Here is a 25,738-nt window from a genome sequence, read left to right as displayed (position 1 = left end):
TGTCTTGTTTTTGCTAATTCATGTGACAGAAAATGAAGCAATTGTTACCTCCTGTTTCTTTGACATTTGAGAGCCACAGGTTGAGGCTAAGGATATGCCAGGTTCTGAACAGACCAGGGGAATGAGGTAGTCCCTTAATGACAGAACTTACAACAGGCACACAGGACAGGGCACAGCAGAGAGACACTGAAAGAAGGATCAGGCATTCATGCACTGGGACTGCAATAATCCACTCACTAAGGAGGAGTATGGAGGGACTTGTCGACTTGTCTGAATGACAAAAAGGTATACAGTAGAGAATGGTATAAAGAACATTTTGGAGTGGTACATGAGCTCCTTAACAATGATTTAGGATGGAGCAGTGAATGGCCTTCATGATAGAAGCCAGTAGATCTGATGTGAAGAGAACAAAGAAGCAGCAGAAGGGTATGAACAGAGAAGAACACTTGGAAGGCATTGGGTTAATGTGATGGTGGCTGCAGCAGCATTCTGAGCTGTGCAGTTATTTATGATAGCTAGAGAAAACAAGTGTTTTAATGACGGCACCACTAGAACTGGCAATCTGGATCTAGTTCTAGGCTAACATGCAAATAGTCTAACAAAGGCTTTAGAGAGGTGAGAGATTGATATCTTACACATCTGTTGTGTGTCTTCAGAAAATTATTTCTAAATTGCTTGTTCTTTGGAAGTCATCCACTTTATTGTAATGAGCCCTGTCCTTTGCTGCAGAACTTAGGAACAAGATGAGGACTGAGGCCGTATTGCATTAGCTGCTGCTTGGGCATAAAGATGTAAGGAGATCTTTAATGACAACTTCTATTCCCTGTTGCTGTTTAGCTTTTCTTAGTGAAATTGTTGGGTTGTGGTGTGGAAATCCAGAGTTATAGAGGTATGAAATAAATGAGAAGAGAGCTGAAATATTCAAAGGATAGAAGTGCAGGGCGAACAGATGGAGATACTACATGCGTTTACAGTTGAAATGTCTAAAAGATCCAGCAGAGAGGAAGGAGTTCCTTCTCTGAGCACAGAAAACACCCCAGTGATCTCAAGTGTGACTGTGGGCTCGTGCTTTCATGGCCTGTGCAGCTGCTCCTTACAGCTTGAGTGGGTTGACTCCTCCCTTGTTATTCCCTTGTGCTGACTGTAGAGCATATCTGAATAGTAAAGAGATTTGCAATTAAGATAAATGCTTCAGAGAGCTAAAAAAGCTCTTGTTTTTGCTGAATGTATTTTTTTTTGCATATTTTTTTATTTTTATTTTTTAAGCCATTAAATTAACAATTAATAATTTTCAGGGTGGTCACCTGCTTTTACCAAGCACTGAGATTTGATCCCTGCATCTTCTAGCAAATAAGAAGGGAAGGAACTTGATTAATCATTGCTAAGAAAGCTGTTGCCTCGGTTCCTTCATACATCTGCACTACTGAGAGGGAATGACCTTAAAAAAATGGAAATGTTTATAAGCCAGTGCTTTTTTCTTTCACCTGAGTGATCTCAACTGCACCTCTGCTTCATCTCTCCTTCCCTCCTTTTGTGCAATCAGGCCTGGGCAGGGAAGGTGAGGGACAGCAGATGGTAGGCTGGCTGTTGCTCAGTTTAGAAAGCAACTCCTAACATTTGGCTCACACCTGTCAGCAGACTCCGTATACACTTGTTTATCCTCCTCTGTACCATATGTTTCCATGCAAAATCAGTTCCAATGATCTATTGCCTTATTGCTATCACTCCTATTATGGTTGTAACTGAGCATTTCACAGTCATTAATACATTTAGCCTGACAGCATCCCTGCTGCGTAGGCATCTAATATCTCCCACTGTACAGATGGGTTAGCTGAAGCTCAGATCCACAGCTCCTCAAAAGCTTCATTGAAATCAATGGGAAGGAAACACATCTCCAGGGGATAAAAGTTTGGGAGAGTAAGTTGCATGCTGGGTTTCACTCAAGGAATTTGCAATAGAGTGGGGAAATTCCTCTGTGAGGTCCTGCTTGGATGCCCAAAGTGCTGGACCATTGTTGATTTCCTGACACACAGCTGCTGCCTGCCTCTGAAACCCAGCAGAACTGTGGTTGTTGTCATCAGAAGATACAGTTGAAAAGTTAGTTAAAAGCCCATTGGTCCAATGTAGTGTTAGCAGTCAGCTCAAAAGTATTCTGCCTAAATGAGAAAAGTTGTTAAGGACCAAAAAATATGCTTCTGCTGCTCTGGAGACTGTCTCCCACTTCCTCTATTCTTTGTATTCTTGCTTGCCTCTCAGAAAAGAATTTCTTCACAGCCCTTCAAGTCTATGTAGGAGAGCAGCAGGGTTTTCTAAAATGCACTGTGTGTACCTATCAGTCACCTACTTATAAATTATAACTAAAAGCATGATTAATCTGTCACAGATAGAGATGCTAAGTAACCTGAAGCAGGCTAATGCATTTCTGTCACCTACACAAAAGGCAGCAATATTCTCAGATTTTACATCTGTGTGTACTAAGGCCCAGCAGCTGCAGAGCACTGGTGATGCCTTTCTGCTACAGATGGGATGAGGCTGCATCATGCATATCTCTATTGCCTCCACAGAGGCTGTGCAGTGGTTTCTTTCTTCAACACTAGTGCAGTTTAATGAGGTTATCTTTTGCAAATAATTCTGCCTTTTAAAATTGATAACAACTATAGTTATGAAAATTTTTTCCAGGGACTCATAATGACTATGACTGAAATTCCTTAGTGGAAAGGGTCATCATGAAGACCAAAGTGCTGTTTAAGCCTTACAATGAGTAGGAGCTAAAAGGTGCACAGGTTTCCTGCAAGTGTCAATGTCAAAGGAAAACAATTATTTTGATATGGCACAACATATTTTTTCTTTTCTGTGTTCCTTTTCTCTGAATATTCAATTGATCCATTTTTTTTTAGTAGCCTAGATGTTGTAAAGTTAATTTCCAGGCACCAGTTTGAGATTAGTAACCACACTTGAAACCCTCAATCATCCATCCTGTGAAGCAGTCAGTGCATGGATATGCTAAATCACAGCTAAGCTACACTGTGTAAGGTTTAAAATGTCTTCAAGAAAAGCTTTTCCCATAAAAGATTTTCAAAACTGACACTTCCAGAAGACTAATTATACCCTATGATATGAGGAGCAGAAGACATTTAAGTCAACCATTGAAGGAACCATTCCACTGATGCCTGGGTGACTTGCTAAGACTTGATGCTCTATTTCTGGATGGGTAAAATATGAGGAATATAATCAGTAAGCTCATTAAATATTTAATCTATTATATATGTATATATAAAATATAATTTTTTTATTGGATATAAATGGCATTATTTTTTTCAGTCCTCTTATATTTAAAATATATGTGAGAAGCAAAAGCCCAAATTCAATTTTGTCTTTTTACATCTACTAGCTTTTTGGTTAAATAAGATAAAGTTTTATAAAAGAGTTTTGATGTGAACTCCCTGAGACTGCAAGATGATGCTTGCAAGCTGTAATCTGCATCCCTCCTATGCTGCATGCCTCAGTGGTCCAAACGAAGAAACCATTTTGGTCTTCATCTCCATAGGCACCTTGCTGCATGCAGGCAGAGTATCAGACAGTAGGTTTCTGAGTATGCAGATTTATGGAAGTTTGTATATTTTTTTTTTTGTCCTAAGCTATGCAGTAGTCAAGTAACATTCAGTGGAGAAAAAGAGAAGATGGATAAGAAAATATAAACTGTTCCAGAACAAGTGGTTTTTGTGTGGCTTTTACAGTTCTTTGCTTAGCTTTTTTTTTTTTTTTTTTTTTTTTTAATTGCTCTTTAGTCATCACAGTTTGGTGTAAATACAGTCCAGAGTAAATTGCTTGTAGCCATTCACATGTACTATAGTGACGCAGAAAGGGAATCTTGGAATGCTGCCCTTAATGTAGCAATTTCACCAGTTTCTTGCAAAACTGTGCTCTCCTACCCTTTCTTATTAATAAACATGATATCCTTCTGTTTGCTCTTCTTTCATTATGCACAGCTGTACTCTTCTCTTTCATCAAGAAACAGTCACAATTTTGTTTGTCTCACTTAAATACTAATTTTTTCTTCTTTATTTATGAATAGCAGGCTTAGATTTTCCTTATGAAATAGAAATTGAAACAGCCCTGACATTTAGAATGTAAAGGAATTGCTCCAAATGATTATAGTTGTGTTAAAATGAGTCACTCACTTTTGATCCAAACTTCCTGACATACACATCCATATATAATAATCATTATGATATCATTGAAGTACTATTTTTACCTTTTTAATAAAAGCTGAGTGCATATGTCAACTCATCAAATTATATTTAATCCAGAGAACATACAAACTGGTTAGGAAGGACACGTGCTTTCAAATAATAGCACAGGTCCTTTCTACATGTCTGAAAATGTTGTGTGTGTAAAAACATGTAAAATGTTTGCACTCTTTGAAATGCAGGCGAAAAGCACATTGTAAAAAAAAAACCTTCCATAATGAATTAGTTTTACTAAGGAAAATGAAACTTACCTGTCCACAAATGCGTGGTGTAACACAAAGATAGGATCATTTGCAGAGCCTTGTACTTGGGACATGGAGCCATTCATGTAGATGTGAAGTGCGTTATGCAAACCGCTTTGTGCTGGGTTTGATATCGCAGTCTGAGGATCAGCAAAGCCTGCAGAGAAAATCACATGCTGATATGACAATGTGTATAATTCTTTTTCCAGTAACAGTGAAGATCAAAGTACTTACTTTCCTTTCATTTACATTCAGTTTTTTAGACAAGAGCTTAGGAAGACTTGTAAAGGAGTGCTAATATATTTCAAAGGCATAGCAAAGATGAAATTAAAATAAGCTAAATTAAAACCCCTGCAGTGTAGCTAATGCAGCATGTCAGCAAATGTACTGCTTAATTGCTTTATATTTTTAAATTTCTTTGTCCATTTTGTCTGTCTGGTAAAATGCTACATAATCCCTATAGACATTTATGTGTGAACATTTATTTATGTTGGGAAAACTTATTCAATTTATTTTCATTTTAAATCTCTATATTTATAGGCTCCTAAGATAAAACAGGCTATTTTTTCTCATCATATACTCAGTCGTTTGTTAATGTTTGTCTCTATAGAACATGTTATTTTATTGATGGGAGATGCAATCTATAATCTCAACAGAAGGATTTGGCGAGTAATCAATAATCTTTTACAGTCCAACTTTGTAAGATGGAAGTCTATGCACCACTGTTATTTTGGAGGACACTTAAAATATAGGCTCTAGGAAGAACTTACACAGACCAACTCCCAAGCAGGAAATACTGGAAGATGAGTTTGTGCATTAGTTTTTATCTTGGTAGCCTGTCTATATTTTAGTCTGATGTTGTAGTTCTACTCATAATCCCATCAGCCATGCTTCCAACATTCTTGCAAGGACTCCTAGTAAAAGCCAGCTCAACCATTTTATCCTTCTCTGGGATTTTCCCAGAGAATAGGAAGAGAAAGCTATGTTGTCCTCCCAGTCTATTTCTGAACCTGATGCTCATTCTGATATTTAACCAATGCCACAAGTCTCTCATATCTGTCTCTTTTATTTGGTTTCTGAAGATGTCTTCTGCTCACAATTTCTTTAAGTTGTAGGATGAGGAAGCTTGATAGAGGCACCTTGAAACGTCTGCACAATTATCAAATAGAAAGAGCTGTGAACAATATGATCATTGTGTTGATCCTCAGTATTTCCCAAATATTGTTGCAGGTTATCATACCATATCATATCACATATGCTTGGTGACATAAACAGCAAAGGACAAAAGTTCTCAAAGTGAAATTTGTGCCCACAGAAATCTGCATGATGCTGAATGCTATGTTTCCCATCATAAAGAATATATGTACATTGACAGTCTGTCCAAAACTCACAGGAAGCAGTGGCAACAATTTTGGCTTTCTTGCTGCTGGACACAGCACATGTTTATTGGAATCAGTCAATTTAGCAATACTAGGATATTTCTGTGAATATTAACTGGATAATCCTATCTATAATCCTATCCTATATCTATGTCTCATTCTGAAGCAATTCTTCTACTTCTGTTCCACTGCACTAAGTATTTAGGTATGTTTAATGGAAGAAAAACTTATTGCAGGGTCTGGGTATAAGCTGGATGTTTGATATCAGGCTTCTTAATTTCAAACACTTGATTCTACATTTCAAACATTTGATATAATAATTCCTAAAAATACACAGAATACTCATTTTGGCTCTGAACAGCTTTTCATGGAAAATCTGCACATAAGCAATTTATCTTAATCATCAAAATCTCTGTACTGGAACAGCATTAGCAACCCCACCCTCTGGCTCCATATAATTGGTGTGCATCCAGCCAGTGTCAAAAGTTGATGTCATGTTTAACCCTGCACATGAGAAGTTCTAATATCTGATCTCTTCTTATGAAAACTCCATATAAATTTGTAAATTAGCAGGAATAAGGCGATGATGTGATGTCACTGCATCTTATTAGCTGGGGTCTTATTCATTCAGGCTTTTTAAAACTTCAGTACAATCAGCTATGCAGGATGACATACTAGAGTGGGGTTGCCCAAAAAGAACATGTGAAAACTTCACCGTTTTCTCAGAGTACAGGAAACTTTGCTGAGGTAGCTGCAGTAAAATCACTTCTAAAGCAGATGTGAGACTACAGATACAAGAAGTGAGCTGAAATAAGAGTTCCTCGTCTCTGTATAGGGGAACTCTTCTTCTTCCAGCTGCCTTGCCCCATGCTGTGCTTTCCTCTCCTCTGCACTAACTGTATCTCGTCAATCCTTTTGTGAACTGATTTCACTGACTATTCTGGCAGTAAATTACCCTGGAATGTGGGATGTCAGGTTTTCTTTCCAGGCCCCTAAAATGCAGAGTCTCAGATAAGGATATGTTGAGGACAAGTGATGGTACCAAAAAAGGAGGGAGAGTGACTGACAAATGGATGGAGGAAACTGCAGTGAGCTATTAAATCATCTTGGCCAGTATAGAAAGCTGTAACATTGAGATGTTCTTATAAACCTTTGGTTGATTATGGTGCATCAGAAATAGCTATCATGACATACATCAATGTGAAGATTCTCCAGTGATTTGGCTTAGAGAAAAATCACAGATTTAGGGCTTGATAAACCTTGTTCTGCTCCTGTTCCTAACACTGTTGATCAGCAACAGTGATTCAGTGCATTTGAAGTATCTTTACTGAGGCAGGCCAAATTAAATCAGGCGGGAATTTAGACCAATGTTTATTATTATAGAAACTAATGATGCTGCTCAAAATTAAGTCTGCCTGATAGTTTTTAGGATGGTATATAGGTTGTTCTCACTGAACATGCAATTAGCTCAGGTGTATGTCTTTTAATAGAGTACTTAATTATATTAACTGTGGATTATGCATTCTGCTCACAGAGACCATAGAATTCTGTCCAGGCACAATCAGTCAAGTGCAGAACTTTGTGTACTGAAAGCAGGCAGTGTTTTCCTCAGTTGCTCATTTGCCACTGACTGAAGTGCTGTAACTACACTTAGCAGCAGGTATGCAGAGCTTGGAAATAATTAGCACTGCAAAGTGCTACACAAATGGAGGATCCAATCCAACAATCCTATCTTCTTTAATTATCTTGGGGAACTGCTTAGCATCTCTGGCATCCCTAGCATCATTGAGATATCCATAACAGTTTTGCAAGGTTTTCTGAACTGCAAACCACTATTTCTTACAAAATAAATTTTAGTTTTGTGTGACTTTCTAGACCAGTGGAAGGACAGCTGGTGCTTTAAAGATCAAATTCTGCTTTGTTTGTTGCATGTTGAGGGTATTGATTGCACCCCCAGTCAATTTGCAGAAAACACTAAGCTGGATGGTTGATCTGCTGGAGGCCAGGAATCGCAGAATCAGTGAGGTTGGAAAAGACCTTTGAGATCATCCAGTCTAACCTGTGACCAGCCATCCCATGTCAACTTGACCATGGCACTTAGGGCCATGTCCCATCTTTCCTTAAACACTTCCAGGGATGGTAGCTCCACCACCTCCCTGGGCAGCCCATTACAATTTTTAATCACACTTTCTGTAAAGAAATTCCCCCTAATGCCCAACCTAAACCTCTGCTGGCACAGCTTGCAGCTATGTCCTCTCATCCTGCTGCTAGCTGCTGGGGAGAAGAGGCCAAACCCACCTGGCTACAACCTACTTTCAGAGAGTGATAAGGTCCCCCATGAGCCTCCTTTTCCTCAGACTAAACAACCTCATCTCCCTCAGAAGCTCCTCGTAAGACATGTGCTGCAGACCCTTCACTACCCCTGTTGCCTTCCTCTGGACTGGAAGAAGGCTCTGCAGAGAGATCTGGACAGGCTGCATTGATGAGTGGAGAAAAACTCTATGAGGTTCAACCAGGTGAAGTGATGGTTCACAACATGAGGGCTACAGGTTTGGGGAAGAGGGGCTGGAAAGCTACCCATTGGAAAAAGACCTGTTGGTTGTCAGCAGCTGAACATGATCCAGAGTGTGCCCAGGTGGCCAAGAAGGCCAGTGGCATCCTGGCCTGGATCAGCAATGGTGTGGCCACCAGGATCAGGGCAGGGATTGTCCCCTGTACTCAGTACTGGTGAGGCCACACCTCAAATCTTGTGTTCAGTTCTGGGCCCCTCACTGCAGGAGAGACATTGAGGGTCTGGAGTGTGTCCAGAGAAGGGCAACAGAGCTGGGGAAGGGTCTGGAGCACAAAAACTGATGAGGAGCAGCTGAGGGAGCTGGGGTTGTTTAGCCTGGAGAAAAGGATGCTCAGGGGGAACCTATTAATTCTACAGCTGCCTGAAAGGAGGCTGCAGCAAGATGAGGGTCAGCCTCTTCTCACAGGCAACAAGCAACAGAAGTGACCTCAAGTTGCCACAAGAGATGTTTAGATGAGATTTTAGGAAAAATTTGTTCTTGAAAAGGGTGGCTGGGCACTGGACCAGGCTGTCCAGATAAGTGGTCGAAATACCATGACTGGAAGTGTTTACAAAACATCTGTATATGGTACCTGGAAATATGGTTTAATAGTGAAAATGGCAGGTTTATAGTTGGATTTGGAGATCTTAGACACCTTTTCCAATTTTAATGATTCTGTGATTCTATGGTTTAGTGATGGACATGACAGTGTTAGATTTATGGTTGGAATAAATGATCTGGAATGTTCTTTCCAGTCTAAATTATTCTATGGTTCTCTACCTGAGTAGAGAATCTGTTCCCATTCTCCCTGAGTATGATTTTTTTCTTTCATAAAGTTTTCACGTTTTAGAGAAGTTCAGGTAAGATAGATGCATCTGCTTTAAAACAGGAGGAATATAAGAATTTTAAGGCCATATTCTTGCAGCTCTTTGAAATTAGTGATGTTCTTCTAGCTTATATTTCTGCAGTATTTATGCCATTGGCAAATCCAGGAAAATTTTCAGGGTTAAATCTTACATACTTTCTCAGGTGGTGTTATTACTGTAACCCCTCTAGAGTGAGCTAGCTGCAAGGTCCATAGAATTTGACCTATGTGACTGGAGTAAATCAAAGTTTGTGATTATCTAATTTAGACCATGTCACCACCTACTTATTTTTTCTTAAATTTTTTCTTGTAGAGTTTCAATGTGATCTGTGCTGAGTAATCTCTCTAGTTCTCTAACAGTGGCTCTTCGCAATTTGACATTTTTTCAGTGCACAGCATGAATTTACCTAGGGGTGGAGGGTAAAGCTGGGTGAGGAATGTTGGCTGTAGCCTGAAACTGTTTCAATTAGAAGTTTTCTGTTGGCTAACTTCATTTTTAGAAACCATTTTTTCTACAGCTTTATGGATTGCTGTGAACATACAGAGAAAAGTTTTCCAGATGAAAATTTCTCATTTCAGAAAAAAAAAGAAAATGTCCTTTTGAAATGAAATTACACTTTGAAATATTTGATGTTTTATTCCATTATTTCATGACAAAATAGCAGTAACAATACATAATTGTGACAGACAATGGAATGCTATGACATGGTTTGGCTTGATACCATTTGTCATGAGTTAATTCATGACTAATGAGCTATACAGGGTTTTAGAATTTTTAATGTTCTTCTGTAACTTTGTGCAAAACTTAGAAGGCCCTGATTTTCATTTAAAGTTGCTGTGAATAAACTAATCTGAACTGTGGAATCTGCTTATAAAGAAAAAGAAAGTCTAAATTTTTCAGTTATCTCTTATTCTTAGGATGTAGCATTAAAGGTGTCACACTCCAAAACTAAGTTGAACAAAGAAGCCAAATTACTTAATTATCAGTAAGCTAATCCATATCTGATCTTTCTGGATGCTTTTAAACTAGGCTGATTTTCTGTTCTCTTGTATCCACAAATTTTCCAATGAAATCATCAGTATTCCCCAGTTAGGACCAGGAATCAGCAAATCCTACTTAAAATAATTGCTTCCAGGGGCAAAGTGTAAACTGCTCTTAACCTGTTGTTTTTCATTCATAGCAGAATCTGGCCTGTCACAGAGTGAGAGGGAAATTCATGGGCACAGCCTCATGGGAGTGTTTTATTGAACAATATTGACCTTTTCTGTTTATGGTCATTGTGAAATAAATTCTTCAGTGACATAACTTCTGTCTGCAGCAGCACCTTATGTTAGTCAAACACAAACGCCTGCCTTGTTATCTGCTCATAATGATGCTGATACTTGCCCCTTTGAAGGATGAAAGTTTCAGCCTTTGTTCCAGTGCACTGAAAAATAAAAAAGCATGAAGTTTTGCCCTGAAGGGGATGTTCTTGTGATCACAAGTATTTTTCATTACAGAACTGAAACTGAGGTGTAAATCCCACATTGGTGTAAATCAGGAGCTGCTCAATTACAGTCACTGGCTTAGTTCTGGCCACCTTTCATAAACCTAGAGTAACTCCAATAAGGTCAATGCACTTACTTTGGATTTCCTTGGGTTCTAAAAGGAATTAGAATTTGACCTTAGGTGTATTGACACAAATTTGTACAAATAAGTAAAATATGTTTGAAAAAAGTTTTGTTTCAAAAAAGAACAAAATGTTAGGACCTACAAAGTGTTAACAGGTTTGTGAGAACACAGTCAAGAAGTAGGCACAGACACTGTAAATGCAAGTCGCCAATCCAAATTTGGCATTTTTGCACAACTAAAAACTAAGCTAGCCATTTTTATGAAAGGAGTTAATGCAATTATAAGGGATTTTTTTTGAGCAAAATTTGTTTAAAAACATTCTCCCATCTTTTTCAACATTAGCCATGAATTCTTGACTTCACATTGCAGTTAAGTATCTTGTTAGCTAAATAAGTTGGTTGCAGAAATATTTGTGGTCATGTGGTGTAAAGTTGTGCTGAAATAATTCAGATTAAAAAATGAAATAAAAAACTCCCACAGACTGTGATTTTGCATTTGTTTACAATGCAAAATGTATGATGGTAGACCCTCAGTAATTTATTAATTGTTTACTTCAGTTCCTTTTTCTCTACTGTTTTGCATCTATTCACATACTTTGTGGGGTAAAACGTAGACAAATCTCTACTCAGTTTTGTCAACTTTTTTCTTTCCAATACTTCATGTAGTTTCTGTTTTCAGGGACAGAAAGCACAGTTACATTTAGAGATGCAGATAATTATTGTCTGGATTCTTTCTAGGCTGCAAGGGACAAATTCTGATTGTCTGATTATTTTTTAGAAACAAGATGGTCCACTTTTATCAAAAAAAAAGCTTTATGGAATTCCACATGCGTTAAGACTAAGACTGAACATATTAAAACTTTTGCTGTCTTAGAATCTGACCATGGTTAAGGTCGGAAAGGACATAAAGATCATCTTGTTCCAACCTCTCTGCTGTCTAGTGAGGGATGCCACTCACTAGATCAAGTTGCTCAAGGCCCAAATCAACCTGGCCTTGAGCACTTTCAGGGATGAGACAGCTCCTCTGGGAACATGTGCCAGTGCCTCACCATACTATGTGTAAAGAATTTCTGCCTAATATCTGATCTAAACCTTAATCCTTTCAGTTTAAAACTATTGGCCCTTGTCCTCTCACCATCTGCCCATATAAAATGTTCTTCTCCCTTCTTTTTTAAGTCCCCTTAATGTACTAGGACACCCCAGAAATTTTCCCCTGGAACCTTCTCTTCTCCAGGCTGAACCCCAGCTCTCTCAGCCTGTCTTCATCAAAGAGATGCTTCATCCCTCTTATCTTTATGACTCTTTTCTTATCCTCACTCCTACTCTTGTTTTGTATTGTTATGCCCTATTGCAGTTCCTTGAAATCCAAAAGCTCTGAGAGATCGAAAGTAGATGACATTTGATTCAGCTGATATATAACATTTTAGAAATATATTTATTGTTAAATGTAAAATGTGTTATCCAGGTTTATTTGGAATTTTACATGACTCAAAAGAGTTTAGTAGACAGATAATTAAGAATTTCTTAGTAAAGAACGTTTGCTTACTAGCCAATTAGGAAAACTCAAAACAGGTTAAATAGCTAGTTAACTAAACAACTAAATTCTGTTGGAAATTATACTAAGTATAATTTTTGAGGGATAACTTAATCCATGTTCTTTAGTGTCTGGGAAAAACTCTGCTGTGGAGTTCACAGTGGAATGATATCGACATAACATGCCAGCTGGCAACATCCTCTTTCACCCTTGTTATCCAGCCTAGTCCCTGGAAGACAGTGAATTCCAGGGCAATCATGCACCCTCCATGGCTACAAGGTTACGCATGGTTGTGCACAAGCAGATTATTGGATGTTCTCCTTTTCTGCTCTGCTGTATTTTTTTTGCAGTGCCTGGTGATAAATGTAGCAGGAGAAAGTATCTCCTAATAGGCTTAGGGTCTGATCTAGTCCATAGTTTCTAGTTTGTTACCAAATGCCTTTAATGTGGTTCTTTCTATCTTCTGCTACTCCAGGTGAAAGCATAACTTCTTCCTTTTTTTACAGTTATTCTTTACAAAATCAAGTCAAACTACCCAGAGTTTGAAGACCCTAACCCCAGAAGGAATAAATTTACAGATGGAAATGGTGTAACAGAATAAGGCACGTTACCTTCCAAAGTGTTTCGGAAACTGTAATTGGCCATTTTATCCATGGGTCCAGATTCATACTGAGTCAGTGAAAGGCAAAATTCAACATCAGCTGAGGATGGGAGCCTTGGGGTCCTTGATTTATCGTTGTTTCCCGGATTTCTCCTTATAGGCCCCTCGCTTGTGGCACTGCATAAAGCCTGTTGGCTGTTGTACTCTTCAGACTGAGTGCAAATTACCTGTGTAAAACACTTTCTATTAGAGAAGTTCCAATTACAAAAAAGTAAAAAAGTGGTACTTTGATGAATTTTTTTTAAGAACAAAGAAAATGTAAAATATAATAAGTTTATTTCAATAATACATATTATTTTTTTAAGTTTCATGTGTACAACTTTAATATAAGATAGTTATTTCATAGAAATAATATGTGCAGTACTACAGTGCACATTTTGAAGTAATACACTGATGTATATCTGAAATTACCCATGTGGACTAAGGTATTAAATCATTCATGCTCTTGAAAACTCACTGAGGCTAAATTCAGTATTACTAACCAATGCAGCAGGACACAGAGTTAACTCTGCTGTTGAATTTGCTAAATGGGGGATTTTTGGCTTCAGCAAGCTACTGAACAATCACAGATTTTTTTACGTAGTACAATAAGAGTGGGAAATGTTGATGTGAAATATGAAAAAAATATTATGAAAACATCTGTGTGTACTTTGTCAGGGTAAATGGACACTTACTTTCTCTATGTATCAATAATGCTACATGTATTAAATGGGAAAATTTGCTGCTGTACTTCCTAGAAATGTTGCAGAAATGAACTTACATCACCAACTGAAATACCATAGTGATGGATATTGAGAAAGGATCTTAAACAGAGAGATGTACAAAATACTGCCAGCCTCTGGCATCATTTATATAGATGCCAGAGGCTGGGTTCACAGACAAAGTCCAATTACAATGGTATAAAATGTCATCATTTTTCAGATGATCTGCAGAAGCTGCCAGTCCAATCTGAGACTCCTGGAAGAGCAATGTAGTTCAATGGTGGGTCTATGAGAATGAAACAGAACAGCATCTCAGAATTCCCAGAAGTTTTTTGTATATTAATAGGTAACTTTGAGGCTCTGAATCAAACTTAACTGTCTATTGTTTTGCTTTCATTTGGAAAAAAAACACCAAAACAAGTAAAACTCCAAACCACCAGAGATCCCTTTAAGACACAGGACTCTGCACTTAGCAAGTAATCAATGTGGTTAATGAGAAATTTGGGTAGGGAAAGAATAGGTCTCATTAGTGAATGAAACATCACAGGGGAGAAAACACCTAACATTAAAACCTCAATTTCTTTTATCCTGAAGGTATATTTCTATTTCATGGACCAAAACAATGAACAAGAAGGTGAGTGAAAGCAATCATCTCTGCTTTGAATGAGATAGATGAAAGAACATGAAATTCTCTGTTGAAGGAAGTGGATGGAAGATTAATTCAATCTATACTAGCCACACAGAAACTGTGAGATTGAAGCAACACTTTAGGATGACCTCTGCAGTCAGAAGAGAGGGAGGCCCCTCCTGAGTGTGATACAGCTCTCCCAAACCAGATGTCTGGTAGATGAGATGTACTTACCTCTAGGGGTGCCTAACTCTCTCCATTGACTAAGTCAACAAAATAAAATGAGTAAAAAAATCAATGCTGAAACTGTCTCTGAACTGCAGTTAGCAAGGGAAGCAAAATTAAGAGTGTTCAACTTAATGCTCTATTTCTGCATTAGGGTGGGATGAATCACACCCTGGAGGCTCAGATGTGCTTCTGAACTAACTAAAGACAAAGCCAAAGGCAAGTTGATGTGCTGCTGAACTAACTTTTGAACGAGTGGAAAGGAGATCAGATGAATCCTTTTGTAAGTGATTTGATGACAAATTCATAGATAATGTTTGATGAAGCTGGTGATATAACACAGAGTCCTTAAGAACCTGGAGTTCTTAAATGATAAATTTTCTATGAATATGAATATTATGAAAAAAACTATTCTCATCTTTTTTGGGAGTACATAAAAAAGCTTATCAGAACAATTTATCTTTAGACACTGCTCCATTAGCTGCAATCTGTCCATGTCTGTTAAAACTACTGAGGAGCCCTTGGAGGCTGTTGGTAGTTTTCCAGAAGAGACTTGCACGAGCACATTTCCCCCCGAAGCTCACCAAATGGGTCAGAATTGTACCTCTAAGAGGGGCTCAGGTCAGGTGTGTGCCTCTCAAAAAGTCTCTTCTAAGAATCTCCACCAAGAAAAGAGAGGTAGTGACAGGGAGAGGCCCACAGTCATAAACATAAACCATAGTTTATGCTGGTTTTATGATTAGTTTGTGCTACTGAGTGAGTTGATTCCATCAGAAGGAAAATAGGTGGATGGTTCAGAAGAAGCTCTAGTAATTTCTTTGTTTATAAAAAGGTACCATTCTGATTCTGTGTCTCTAGAAGTGATGAAGGCAAATGTCTCTTGGCTGGTGAAGCTCAACCTGTTTCTCAGTTGTTGCTTGGCTCAGAAACTTCCCATGTGTGGATTTGTATGTCTCTGCTATGGGCTTTATCTAGGTTCATATCTCCTGGGTTCTCCATCCTGCCATCTCCTATTTTTCATCATTTTCCCTTTGCCCTAGGGTTATATCCCTATTTTGTCTTAAAGAGGAATCACATACTGTGTTCAAAACCCAGTTTTCAGATATTCAGGCAGGGAATCTTCAAGCATGAGCTTAAATATAAAATCTCGATACAAAGAAACTTTCTTTACACAAAGAAAATATAAAAAATAACATCTCTAAACAAATAAACTTTTCCCCTTTGTTCTGTTTATCCATTTCAGTGAGATTTAATGTATTCTTTAATGTCATGAGGCTTATAAATTTTTAGAGTGATAATGTTTTTTTCCATTTATGTCTCAGTGTAGCCCTCATTAACTGTCTGACTAACCAAATTCATCCTAAACAGAAGCCAGATGCTACAAGGCATTTGGAAAGTCATGGTCAAGAAATGCCACAACTTAAGTTCCAGGAATGAAAACACTTGTATGTAACCTTTTGCTATTTCTTTCTGTGAACTAAAAATTAAGGCCTGGTCATAAAATTAACCAGAATGCTTTTCCAGAAAGATTTAACTTAGGTGATATTAATTATGGGTCTATCCTGAAACTATAATTTGCTGTTTTAACAGTCATGGGATGTGTAAGCGATAATAGAACATATATCAATCAATAGGTTCTTTCTGGATGTAATCTGCATAAATAGGTCATACTATTGCTTTCTTTTCCTTCAGCAGGAATACTTTCTACTGTAAACGTGTTGGTTTAAAACATGATATTTTATTCCCTTTTAGAACAGTCCTGAGCAAATTTCTCAGTTCACCCTGGACACATCTTCAAATCCCAGCTGCACCTGATTGTGTGAATTCGCCAGTTCCAGGGAAATTGTTAGGAAGATACTCTGAGGAAAAGCTTATGTAAGTAGTGAGCAGAGCAAATACCAGTAGATGGCAGTCCAGAATATGCAGCATCGCTTCTGGACCTTGTAGCACCCAGCAAAAATATCCCTCTGTGCACTGCAGCTGAGATCTTGACACAGCTATGCAGAGACCTTCTTAGAAAACAAAGTGTAGAGGCTACTGTCTCACACCTGTAGCAAACGGGAGAGCCTTTTGTCTTTTAGTTTGCAGCTGCTTGCACAGACCAGCCCCTGTGCCAAAATAAAGGGAACTGCATTACTGAAGATTTCAGTGATGTTCAGTCTTTTGCCTGCTGTCTTTAAATTCAAAGTTTTGGGGAATTTTGGGACATATTTCTTGGGGTTACTTTTACTTATTAGATCTGTGCTCACAAGTGCATTCAACTCTGGTAATATATACCTAAACACTTGGGAAAAGAGGATTCTCTATGATATGAAAACCGGTGCTCGCTCACAAAGTGATTTGAAGTTCCTAAGGTCATTGGGGCAGTAGAGCCACTCATAGGGCTAATCCAACCTCTGTGTCCCTTAGAGCTGATTCCTTGCACTTCTCCTCCGAGGCCACTGAGCTCCCTTCCAGAAGCTGCAGCAGCACATTGTCATAGTGCTGTGTTGCAGATTAGATAGCCTAAAAGAACTACTTCAGACTGCAGTCAGAGCAACCACTTGATTTGCTGATGTGTGCCAGCCACAGAGATGTGATGTAGACACTTCACTGCCTTCCTTCACACCTCCCTCACCTGTTTGTCCTACATGACGTCTGGACTCCTGAGTTGGAGCCTTGGGTCCCATTATGGAGCCAAAAGAGATTTTGTACTGATTCACTGTTTTCTCTGTCTTTCTCCACTTATTCTCACAACCTTGCTTGGGAATCTCATTAAAGCACATCCCTCACACTGGATTTAAAACATTTGGAAGCTATAAAGAGATTTAATATTTTCTCTTTTTTTGGCTGCATTAGGCCCTGGCATAATTTAATCCTAATTAGGTGGCATCCAGAAGCCATTTACTCACCAAACTGGGAAAATGCAAGGAAATCCCCAGATACAAGCTGTACCTTGGGACTCTGTTTTTACAGGTGGAACTTTGAATGGTGCTGTATCTGTAGCACCCCAAAAGGGTTTCAAGAGTGATTGTATATATATATATGGTTCTTCATATACTGCTGAATATTGACAGGAATGGAAAAGTTAAACATCCAGAGAATTGAAAGAAAAGGAGAAAATATGCAAAGCAAAGCCTTAAAGAAATTCTAAGGAACATCTAAAAGGGTGACGTCCTTGATTGTCTTTCTTCCCCTCATGGCATGTCAAAAACTGGGGGAGCTGTGAAACTCAAGCTAAAAGGAGATAAGACAAACGAACTGACAGCATTGACACAAACCTGGGGCCTTTAAGGTATTTTCTCAGCCTTCAGTAAAAACTGGCTGAGTTTCACCTTTTTGCAATACCCAATTAAGCACCTCAAAATGGTGCTGGGGTGGAGTAGGAAAGTCTGTTAACAATTACTGATGAAGTATTCACTAGCACCTCCTGGTCTGGCAGCTCAGCAGCTGTCTCCAAGCTGTACCGTCACTGCTGCTGTCTCCATGTCTACCATGAAATCACTCAGACACATCTCTCTGGAGGGAGATGGTAGGTTTCTTCTGCTGGTGAATTATTAACAAACCCCATTTTTTATGAAATCAACCTACCTATTGATTTATACACCTCTAAAGGTGTAGATTCTTTATCTTTTACCTTCCATGACTCCTGAACAAGCATGGCTATATGCTAGTGGACAGCCAAGCATCCAAGAGCCCAGCTCCACTGTCACCCACACATGATCCCTTGGACAGTCATTCACAGGGACACAGAGGCTGAGGATACCCAAGTGTCTGCTTCTGCTATGCACAGATCAGGGTACCCTCCTGTGGCAGTCCTGAGGTGGCATGTGAATAAGGATCTCTTTCTAACAGGAAATGTTTCAAATTTATAATTAATGTAAGTGTATCGTTAGAGAACAAACTTCCTAAATTCTTTCTTTATAGTTGCACCATTTAGGCTCTTGCTTTTTAATGTACCAGCCTGTAGCTGGCACCATAATCTATTAAGTTGCAATAAAAAATGAAGTTTGTGTGTTCCTTGGTATCCCTAAGCAGATTGATGAAAGACTTCTACTGATCCGAAAATCAAGAACTACTGGTTTCTGGTGTTCGTATTTCTGAAAATTTCCTGCAGTTTTTAAAGTTAGATGTAAAATAATCTTTTAAAGAATGCTGTCAGATAATTCAGCTAGCAATACAGCTCTCTGATAAAATGTACTTAGAATTAAATAACTGTAACTGAATAGCTGAATTCAAATTTCTTATGAAGTCATGTTTTCAGGTAATGGATCTAAAGTACTGTCACTATTACTTCAGAAGCATTTTATCAATTTTCTATTTGTGTAACTTGTTTCTCTTTTGTAGTAGCGTTGCTTTTGTGTAAGTCATTCTTCAGGGTGATATGGAATGAAGTGCTAAGGGAAATTTTCCATGCTCGCAACAAAGAATTGGCAGCAGGCTTACCCCAGAATATCTGAGAGCAGCCAGCTCTCCATGTTATGCAATTGCTTCTCTCAAGTCTTAGGAGAGACAGCATAGAAGGAGCTGAAGTTGGTGGTGTATCTTGCTTACCACAGCAGCAAACTGAAATAACACTTAGATTCTCCAACTTTATTTTCTTCATTCTGTGTCTAGCACACTGTGGGGATTCCCAGACTCTAATGTTAACTGCTAGAAGAAAGATTCTGCTTTTAATTTGCAATAAGCTTCTATGCATCTGCAACTCCATTGTCTTCAGTTGTTTCTCGAAATTAGTTCTGGTGTAGAAGAGAGAAAAATTTAACCTCCTACTCTTTAGAATCATAAAACAGTTTTGTTTGGAAGGGACGTTAAAAGTCCAAAGCCCCTGCCATGGACAGGGACACTTTCAACTAGATTTTATTTTTTTTTTGCAAATCCATTATTTTGAATAATTGTAGAAAAGAGCACTAAAAAAAAAAACAACCCTCTAAAAACTTCATGGAATATCTCCAATCCCCATATATTTTTCTGATAAATTGGTATGGAATTGATGGAATTGCAAAAGTTACAAAAGCATTAGTATGTCTCATGCAGTCCTAATGCTAAGTGTAACACTTCAATCATCACAAACAAGTAACTGAAAACATGAGAAAACCCTTCCCACCCACCCTAAAGCATGATCTAAGCAAACAAGCAAAACCAGTAAAGATTCCGGATAGAAATGCTGGTAAAAAAGGCAGAAATCAGAAGTGTCACTTAGATGACAAATATGAGAAAAATGTGGATGGATAATTCACTCAGACAAGTGGTAATAGCAGCATGTTGAAGAAAAAGTAAGGTGAAAGCAAGAATTTCAGCATGTATTCATGGGTATCCACGTTGCTATGGCAACCCTTCAATGGGATAAAGAAAGAGGTATGCTTTTCTGCAAATAGGCACTTTACCTTTTTTTTAAATAAATCTAAACCATTTCCTAACATAGCAGGCACTGTAAAGACACTTAAAATTCTAAAAAGGACACCATATTATTGATGTGCTATTCCAAGGTTACTCTTGCCCTCTTTTTATTTTGAATGCCTGCTAAAAGCATTCTTGTTAAATTCCTACAAGTTCCTTTACATTTCTGGATCCTCCTCTTTTTTTCTTTTTTCTTTTTTCTTTTTTCTTTTTTCTTTTTTCTTTTTTCTTTTTTCTTTTTTCTTTTTTCTTTTTTTTTCTTTTTTCTTTTTTTTTCTTTTTTCTTTTTTCTTTTTTCTTTTTTCTTTTTTCTTTTTTCTTTTTTCTTTTTTCTTTTTTCTTTTTTCTTTTTTCTTTTTTCTTTTTTTTCTTTTTTCTTTTTTCTTTTTTCTTTTTTCTTTTTTCTTTTTTCTTTTTTCTTTTTTCTTTTTTCTTTTTTCTTTTTTCTTTTTTCTTTTTTCTTTTTTCTTTTTTCTTTCTTTTTTCCCTCATGCAGTTTAGCTACAGAGATTAGATAATAAGAGCATTCTGCAGCAGATCTGTGGCTGTTTTTGCTTACAAGCTAAGGCTATTTTTGTTCCTTTTTGATTTTCTGGAGGGATATTTTGATCTCTTACTTTGTGCTACTCAAAGAAACTATTATTCCCTATTAAGTAATTGTTTAATTTTGTATTCAACTCTAATAAAGAAATATCTTTACCCCAAACTCTTGACTGAAAATGCTGCAGATCTGTGCAATCACTTTCATTCTTTCTCAGGATAAGACAGGAGAGCCATAAATAGATGGAAGATATTAGAGGGAAATGCTAGTATTTGAACGTAAAGTTATCACATATTTTGGAACTTTTGAAAAAATTGTAGCATATCCAAAAGTCACTGAATAATATAAGTGATAAGAATTTCCAGAAAATACCTGGAAAATGTCAGCAAATTACTTAGGTGCTCTTACCTATGTATACTGACACTGAATGTGTTTTAAACACAGCATACCTTTTATTCCTGCACCACTTAAAGTTATACAAAAATATCTCTTTGAACAACTTGCTCATTACCAAATCTTTATTTTAAGACTGTATTAGTGGGAACTAATTTTAAATGAGATCTTACAAACCTGTCTGTTTCTTAAATATATCAATTGCTACTAATAAATTTTCTGGGTATTTATTACCAAGATGAAAATATCTTAAGAATCTGGACACAATTAATAAAGCCTTTGAAAAAAAAAAAAAATCCAACAACTAAACACAACTACCTGACAACTGCATGTCTTTTAGAAAATCCTGCTTGTAACTTGCTGATTCCTGTATATTACCTGTCTCTTCCTACCTTGGTTATCTCATCCAATATACTGTATTGATAGCTCCACTTGACACATGTAACCAGTGCAATTCTGGTTTCATTTTATCCACTTCCCTGCATGTATATTTTTCACACAACCATTTATTCAGCTCAGTGCAGAGCAGCATAAGAGACACTTGTTTCTGACAATGCAATCTAATTAATCTAGAAGAGTTGATCCAGATTCAAGCTGTTAGAAATAAGAAAAAATTTAGAAAATGGGATGAAAATGTATGTTTGTATCTGTAGCCGTATCTATTTATGGCTATGTCTACACTAAGTTAAATATGCGCAGAAAATTTCTCAGGCACTGAGACCAAGTGGCATCAAATAATCCATGTCTATGTCAATAAAATAATTTTAATTTCATAAACAGGGTGTCTCTATGCCAACATTCTCCTGGGAATGGTCCCTGAAATTATTCCTATCTGAGGGACCAAAAGGTATGCCACAGAATAGCCTAAATAGTTCTGTTACTGTATCTTCAAATGCTTGAATTTAGAGGTATACACACCCTCTATTATTCAGAGGGCACGAATCAAGTCTAGATGCTGCACAACCAGCCCAGTAAGCCCAGTAGGGTGCTGATTTATAATATGCCTGAATATCCCAGAACTGCTTGAATTTGTCTCTCTGTTAAGTCACTAAAACTGCCCAGCCTTCATTTGGGCTGCTGCTACAGAAATAAATAGAAGATAGACTTAGACATACATAATCATAGACTTCAACACCAGAAGAAACTGTTGCTGTTATCATGATAGAGTGTATCTGTTGAAGCTGATAGACCTTTGCATTTTAGACAAAAAAAGCCCTCAATGTTACAGGGTTAGTGCTATAGTTCAACTTTGAGACCTTATCACTTATGTATACATTTAATGTCACCATGTTTTATGGGCTGAAGTGCTTTTAATTGCCAGGAATCACTATTGCATTTACCTTTTAGTTCCTTTGAGCAACAGAGATAATTAATTTCTTCTCTATTTCTTTGAGCTACTGATGTGAATTACATAGCTGATACTTCTCTGCCCTAAAGCTTTGGTTTACATGTTTGTCTGTTTGTTTAACATTGAAAGCAGGTTAGTTAAATTTGATAGTTTTTAGCTCAAGGATGGGAGGAATACAGTGGGAGAGGGGTAGAGTACCTGAAAAGTCTCTGCCTCTATTACCACCATTCAGTCACCCACTGTTTTGCAATGGTGCTAGAAATTTATGTGCATAAATCCTGCTTCTCTGACCTAACAGGCACGCCAGAGTCAAGCATGTTTAACCTGCTAAAGGCCATGTTTGGACACAAAGGCATAACTTTCCCCCTTCCATTTTATTTTTATGTTCTTAATTAAACAACCTATACCCTACAGTCAGAAAGAAAGGAGACAAAATTACTTTCTTTCCAGGAGTATCTAAGGGAAGGCAGTCAGGCTAAACCCCCACCTTGTGCACCTCACCTAAGTGCTTCAAATCAGATGTGATCATTCCCTTCCCCTTTCCTTGGCTGGTTCTTACCTGCCACGAGGAGAAAATTGATGCTGGGCTGAGTAAATTAGGGTTGGTGGGATGTCTGCCACCCATGTACTCATCATTGCAGACCTCACAGTCCTCTGCATCTCGCCAGTCCCAGTAGGGGATGGTGAAGTTCTCATCACCCGTTATCCTCTGGATCTGACGCTCCCACATCAGCAGAAAGACCCGATGCCAAGGCAGGAAACCGGGGGCTTCGTGGGCAAAATCAATGTCCCGCCACACATTGGACCCACCTAAGAGTGTGTCTCGGGAGGCATAATAATGCATCCACACAAAGAGATCGTACACACTGATGTCTCTGAACATGGGGTTGGAGCCATTGTTCATCTGAGCATATGTGCCGGTAGCAATAACGTAGTCCTGGCTAGGGATGTTTTTTGCCAAGTTAAGATAGGCAAGAAACTTGTTCTTCTCGCTGATGGTGAGCTGGAAGATGTTTCTTCTTGTTTTCACTAGCCTTTCAGTGCAGTTGATCCCGGAGAAGCCAAATTTGCACTCCCCACAGCTGAATCCCATAAAGTTGCCTTCACATCTACATGTCCGGTTGTAAAATACAGAGGGCCAGTCCTCTCTGTCATCCACTCCTGAAAAAGGGAACTGTGGTCCCAGTGGAGCCTGGGAGAGAAGGATGTTCTGGCAGGACCCTCTGCTGGAAAGCTCCCCACAAGGGGACCCGTCTCCGTCCCAGGGGGGACAGCACTCCTTGCTCAGCAAACTCTGCACATTCGCACAGACTCTGGGGAACTGCCCAGTGGATGGCTGAAGGATGACGAGCAGAAAACTCAGGGCAAATAGCAGCATACTGACAGAGCAGCAGGAGAGCATCAGCGTTATGCTTCAGTGCATGGAGTGTTCTCTCTGACCCCTCCAAAGGCCTGTGTATGAAAGGAATTCCGCCCCTCCACCAGGAATGCTTCACTGCTGGCTCCTGCTACAGTGCACCCTTCAATGTCCTTCCCCATTCTTACACGAGATGCATTTACATGTAAAATACACTTCAGGGTTAATCTCATTATCACATGTTTTAGGTGAAAGCCAAGTGACTTTCCCCCCACCCCCTACAACTTTCAAAATACAGGCATTTATTATAAACTTTCATCTTCTGCCTAGCACATGATTGCTCTCTCCTGGCAATTGGAGAGGAAGTAAAATTAAAGTTTGGACACAGAATCAATTGTAAGTTCTTAGAATTCCTAATTTGATTATATGCTTTAGAGTAAATGGTTGGTTAAATAAAGACGTGGCAGAATCTGGTTTGTTAAATAAGGAAGAACAGTGGACATAAAAATTTAAAAAATAGAGAATTTGTGAGTAAATTATTTTTTTTAACGGGAAGCAAAAATAAAAGTTGGTCAGATCATGTATGAGCATAGGTCAGAACTAGAACCAATTTGACTTAGCATTTTCACATTTCAGTGTAAACTGCCTTTCTTGGATTAGAGTATGGCAAAGGGAAGTGAGGGAAGTAATATACTTTTAATAAGAAAATAATTTTTGTTCTTCTAGAATTGATAGTGTTTTCACAGTTGATGACACACAGAAGTCTGCATGACAGTCTTCTGCACAGTTTTGTGGGAAACACAGACAATCTGCCAATAGATTTTCAGAAAGCACTTTGAGCATCTGTCTCTGGATCAGGAAAAAAACCATTGACTACTGTTTTTCTCCCATCAAGCAGTTTGCAAACACCATATCTGTGTTCCTTACTCAATATGTTACTGGGCAGCCTCCAGACCACCCACCTCTTTCTTCTTGTACATTAGCCTGAGCAGAGCTGACAGAGCTGCATGAGCAGATTTAGAAGTTAGACAATCTTTGACGCTGCCCCTTGCTAGAGGACAACTGTTGTTTTACTGCTGGGCAAAGCTCACATGAGTAATCCGTTATTTTCTTCATCTACTACAATGCTTTTGCTGCTGTTAGTAAGAGTGGTTTTCTTGGGTTTGTTTCTTGCTAAAAGCTTTGTAAGTTATTTCCTTGTGCTTAGGGGGGGCAGGAATAACATATAGACAACTGAAGTGAGAACTTTGCTGTGAAACGAGGCCTTTGCTGGGATCAGGAGATCATCACATGACCATGCTGAGGAGCACGAGGTACTTTAATCCTGTTGGCTTCTACGCCTCGGGTATTCCAGGGGATTATCCATGAGTCCCCTTCCAGGGAGCCTGTGATGGAGGAGCCTGGAGCAAAAAGAACAAAGGGAAAGTATTTCCTTTTTCAAAAATATTTCTAACCATCATCCAGTGTTTACTGTTTTTACCTGATTCCTCTGGTTTCCATGTTAAGCTTGTAAAATGTATTCTATCATAGAAAGGCTACTTATTTGATTTATTTTATTTTGTTTATACCTGACTGTTTGGGAAACTTAGCCAACCTTGCCATTTCATTTACTGTTCTTCCCATGGATGCTACTACAAAAATACAATACACGAGGACTCATCTCTGAGGATAACAATATGTATTTTTTAATTTTCACTGAAAAGCAACAGGGATTGGGAGAAACTTGAGGTAGAGCATCAAAGTGAAACAGAAAAGTCCTCAAATATATATTTGTGCAGACAGTAATGCACACAAATACATTCAATACCCTGTTTTAACATTCAAGTGAGATTTTATGTTCAGTGTTACAAGAGAAGGATCTGAGCCTTGAGACTTGTCATATGATGAGTTTCTGAAGCAGCTGGTTAACCACGGAATTCCCTGTGCAGTGGTATAAATGAGAAGCTTTGAATCAGGAATATGACTCAGGAGCAGCACACACCCCTCTTGCTTTATCGAGATTTCAATAGTTACTAGAAGGAAAACTCCCAGAGAAGTGAGAAATCTTCCTGAAGCTCACCTGCTGCGCATGC

At 38.3% G+C, this 25,738-nt stretch overlaps 1 protein-coding gene across 1 annotated transcript in view; it reads right to left on the bottom strand.

Moving 5' to 3' along the window:
* TYR (tyrosinase) overlaps positions 1 to 23,846 on the bottom strand; it is a 42,087-nt gene extending 18,241 nt beyond the window's left edge. Inside the window, exons 1-3 of the mRNA XM_021544959.3 lie at positions 22,869 to 23,846; positions 13,045 to 13,261; positions 4,502 to 4,649 (exon numbers count right to left, since the gene is read on the bottom strand). Of these exons, the coding sequence (XP_021400634.1) occupies positions 4,502 to 4,649; positions 13,045 to 13,261; positions 22,869 to 23,711 (1,208 nt within the window). The 5' untranslated portion in view covers positions 23,712 to 23,846. The remainder of the gene's footprint in view (positions 1 to 4,501; positions 4,650 to 13,044; positions 13,262 to 22,868) is intronic.
* Between the last annotated feature and the right edge of the window lie 1,892 nt (positions 23,847 to 25,738).

Source organism: Lonchura striata, chromosome 1 (assembly GCF_050655825.1).
Source record: "Lonchura striata isolate lonStrDom1 chromosome 1, ASM5065582v1, whole genome shotgun sequence".
Classification (NCBI taxonomy): Eukaryota; Metazoa; Chordata; class Aves; order Passeriformes; family Estrildidae; genus Lonchura; species Lonchura striata.
Note: the sequence above shows the minus strand (reverse complement) of the source record. Positions and strands in the feature narration are given on the sequence as shown.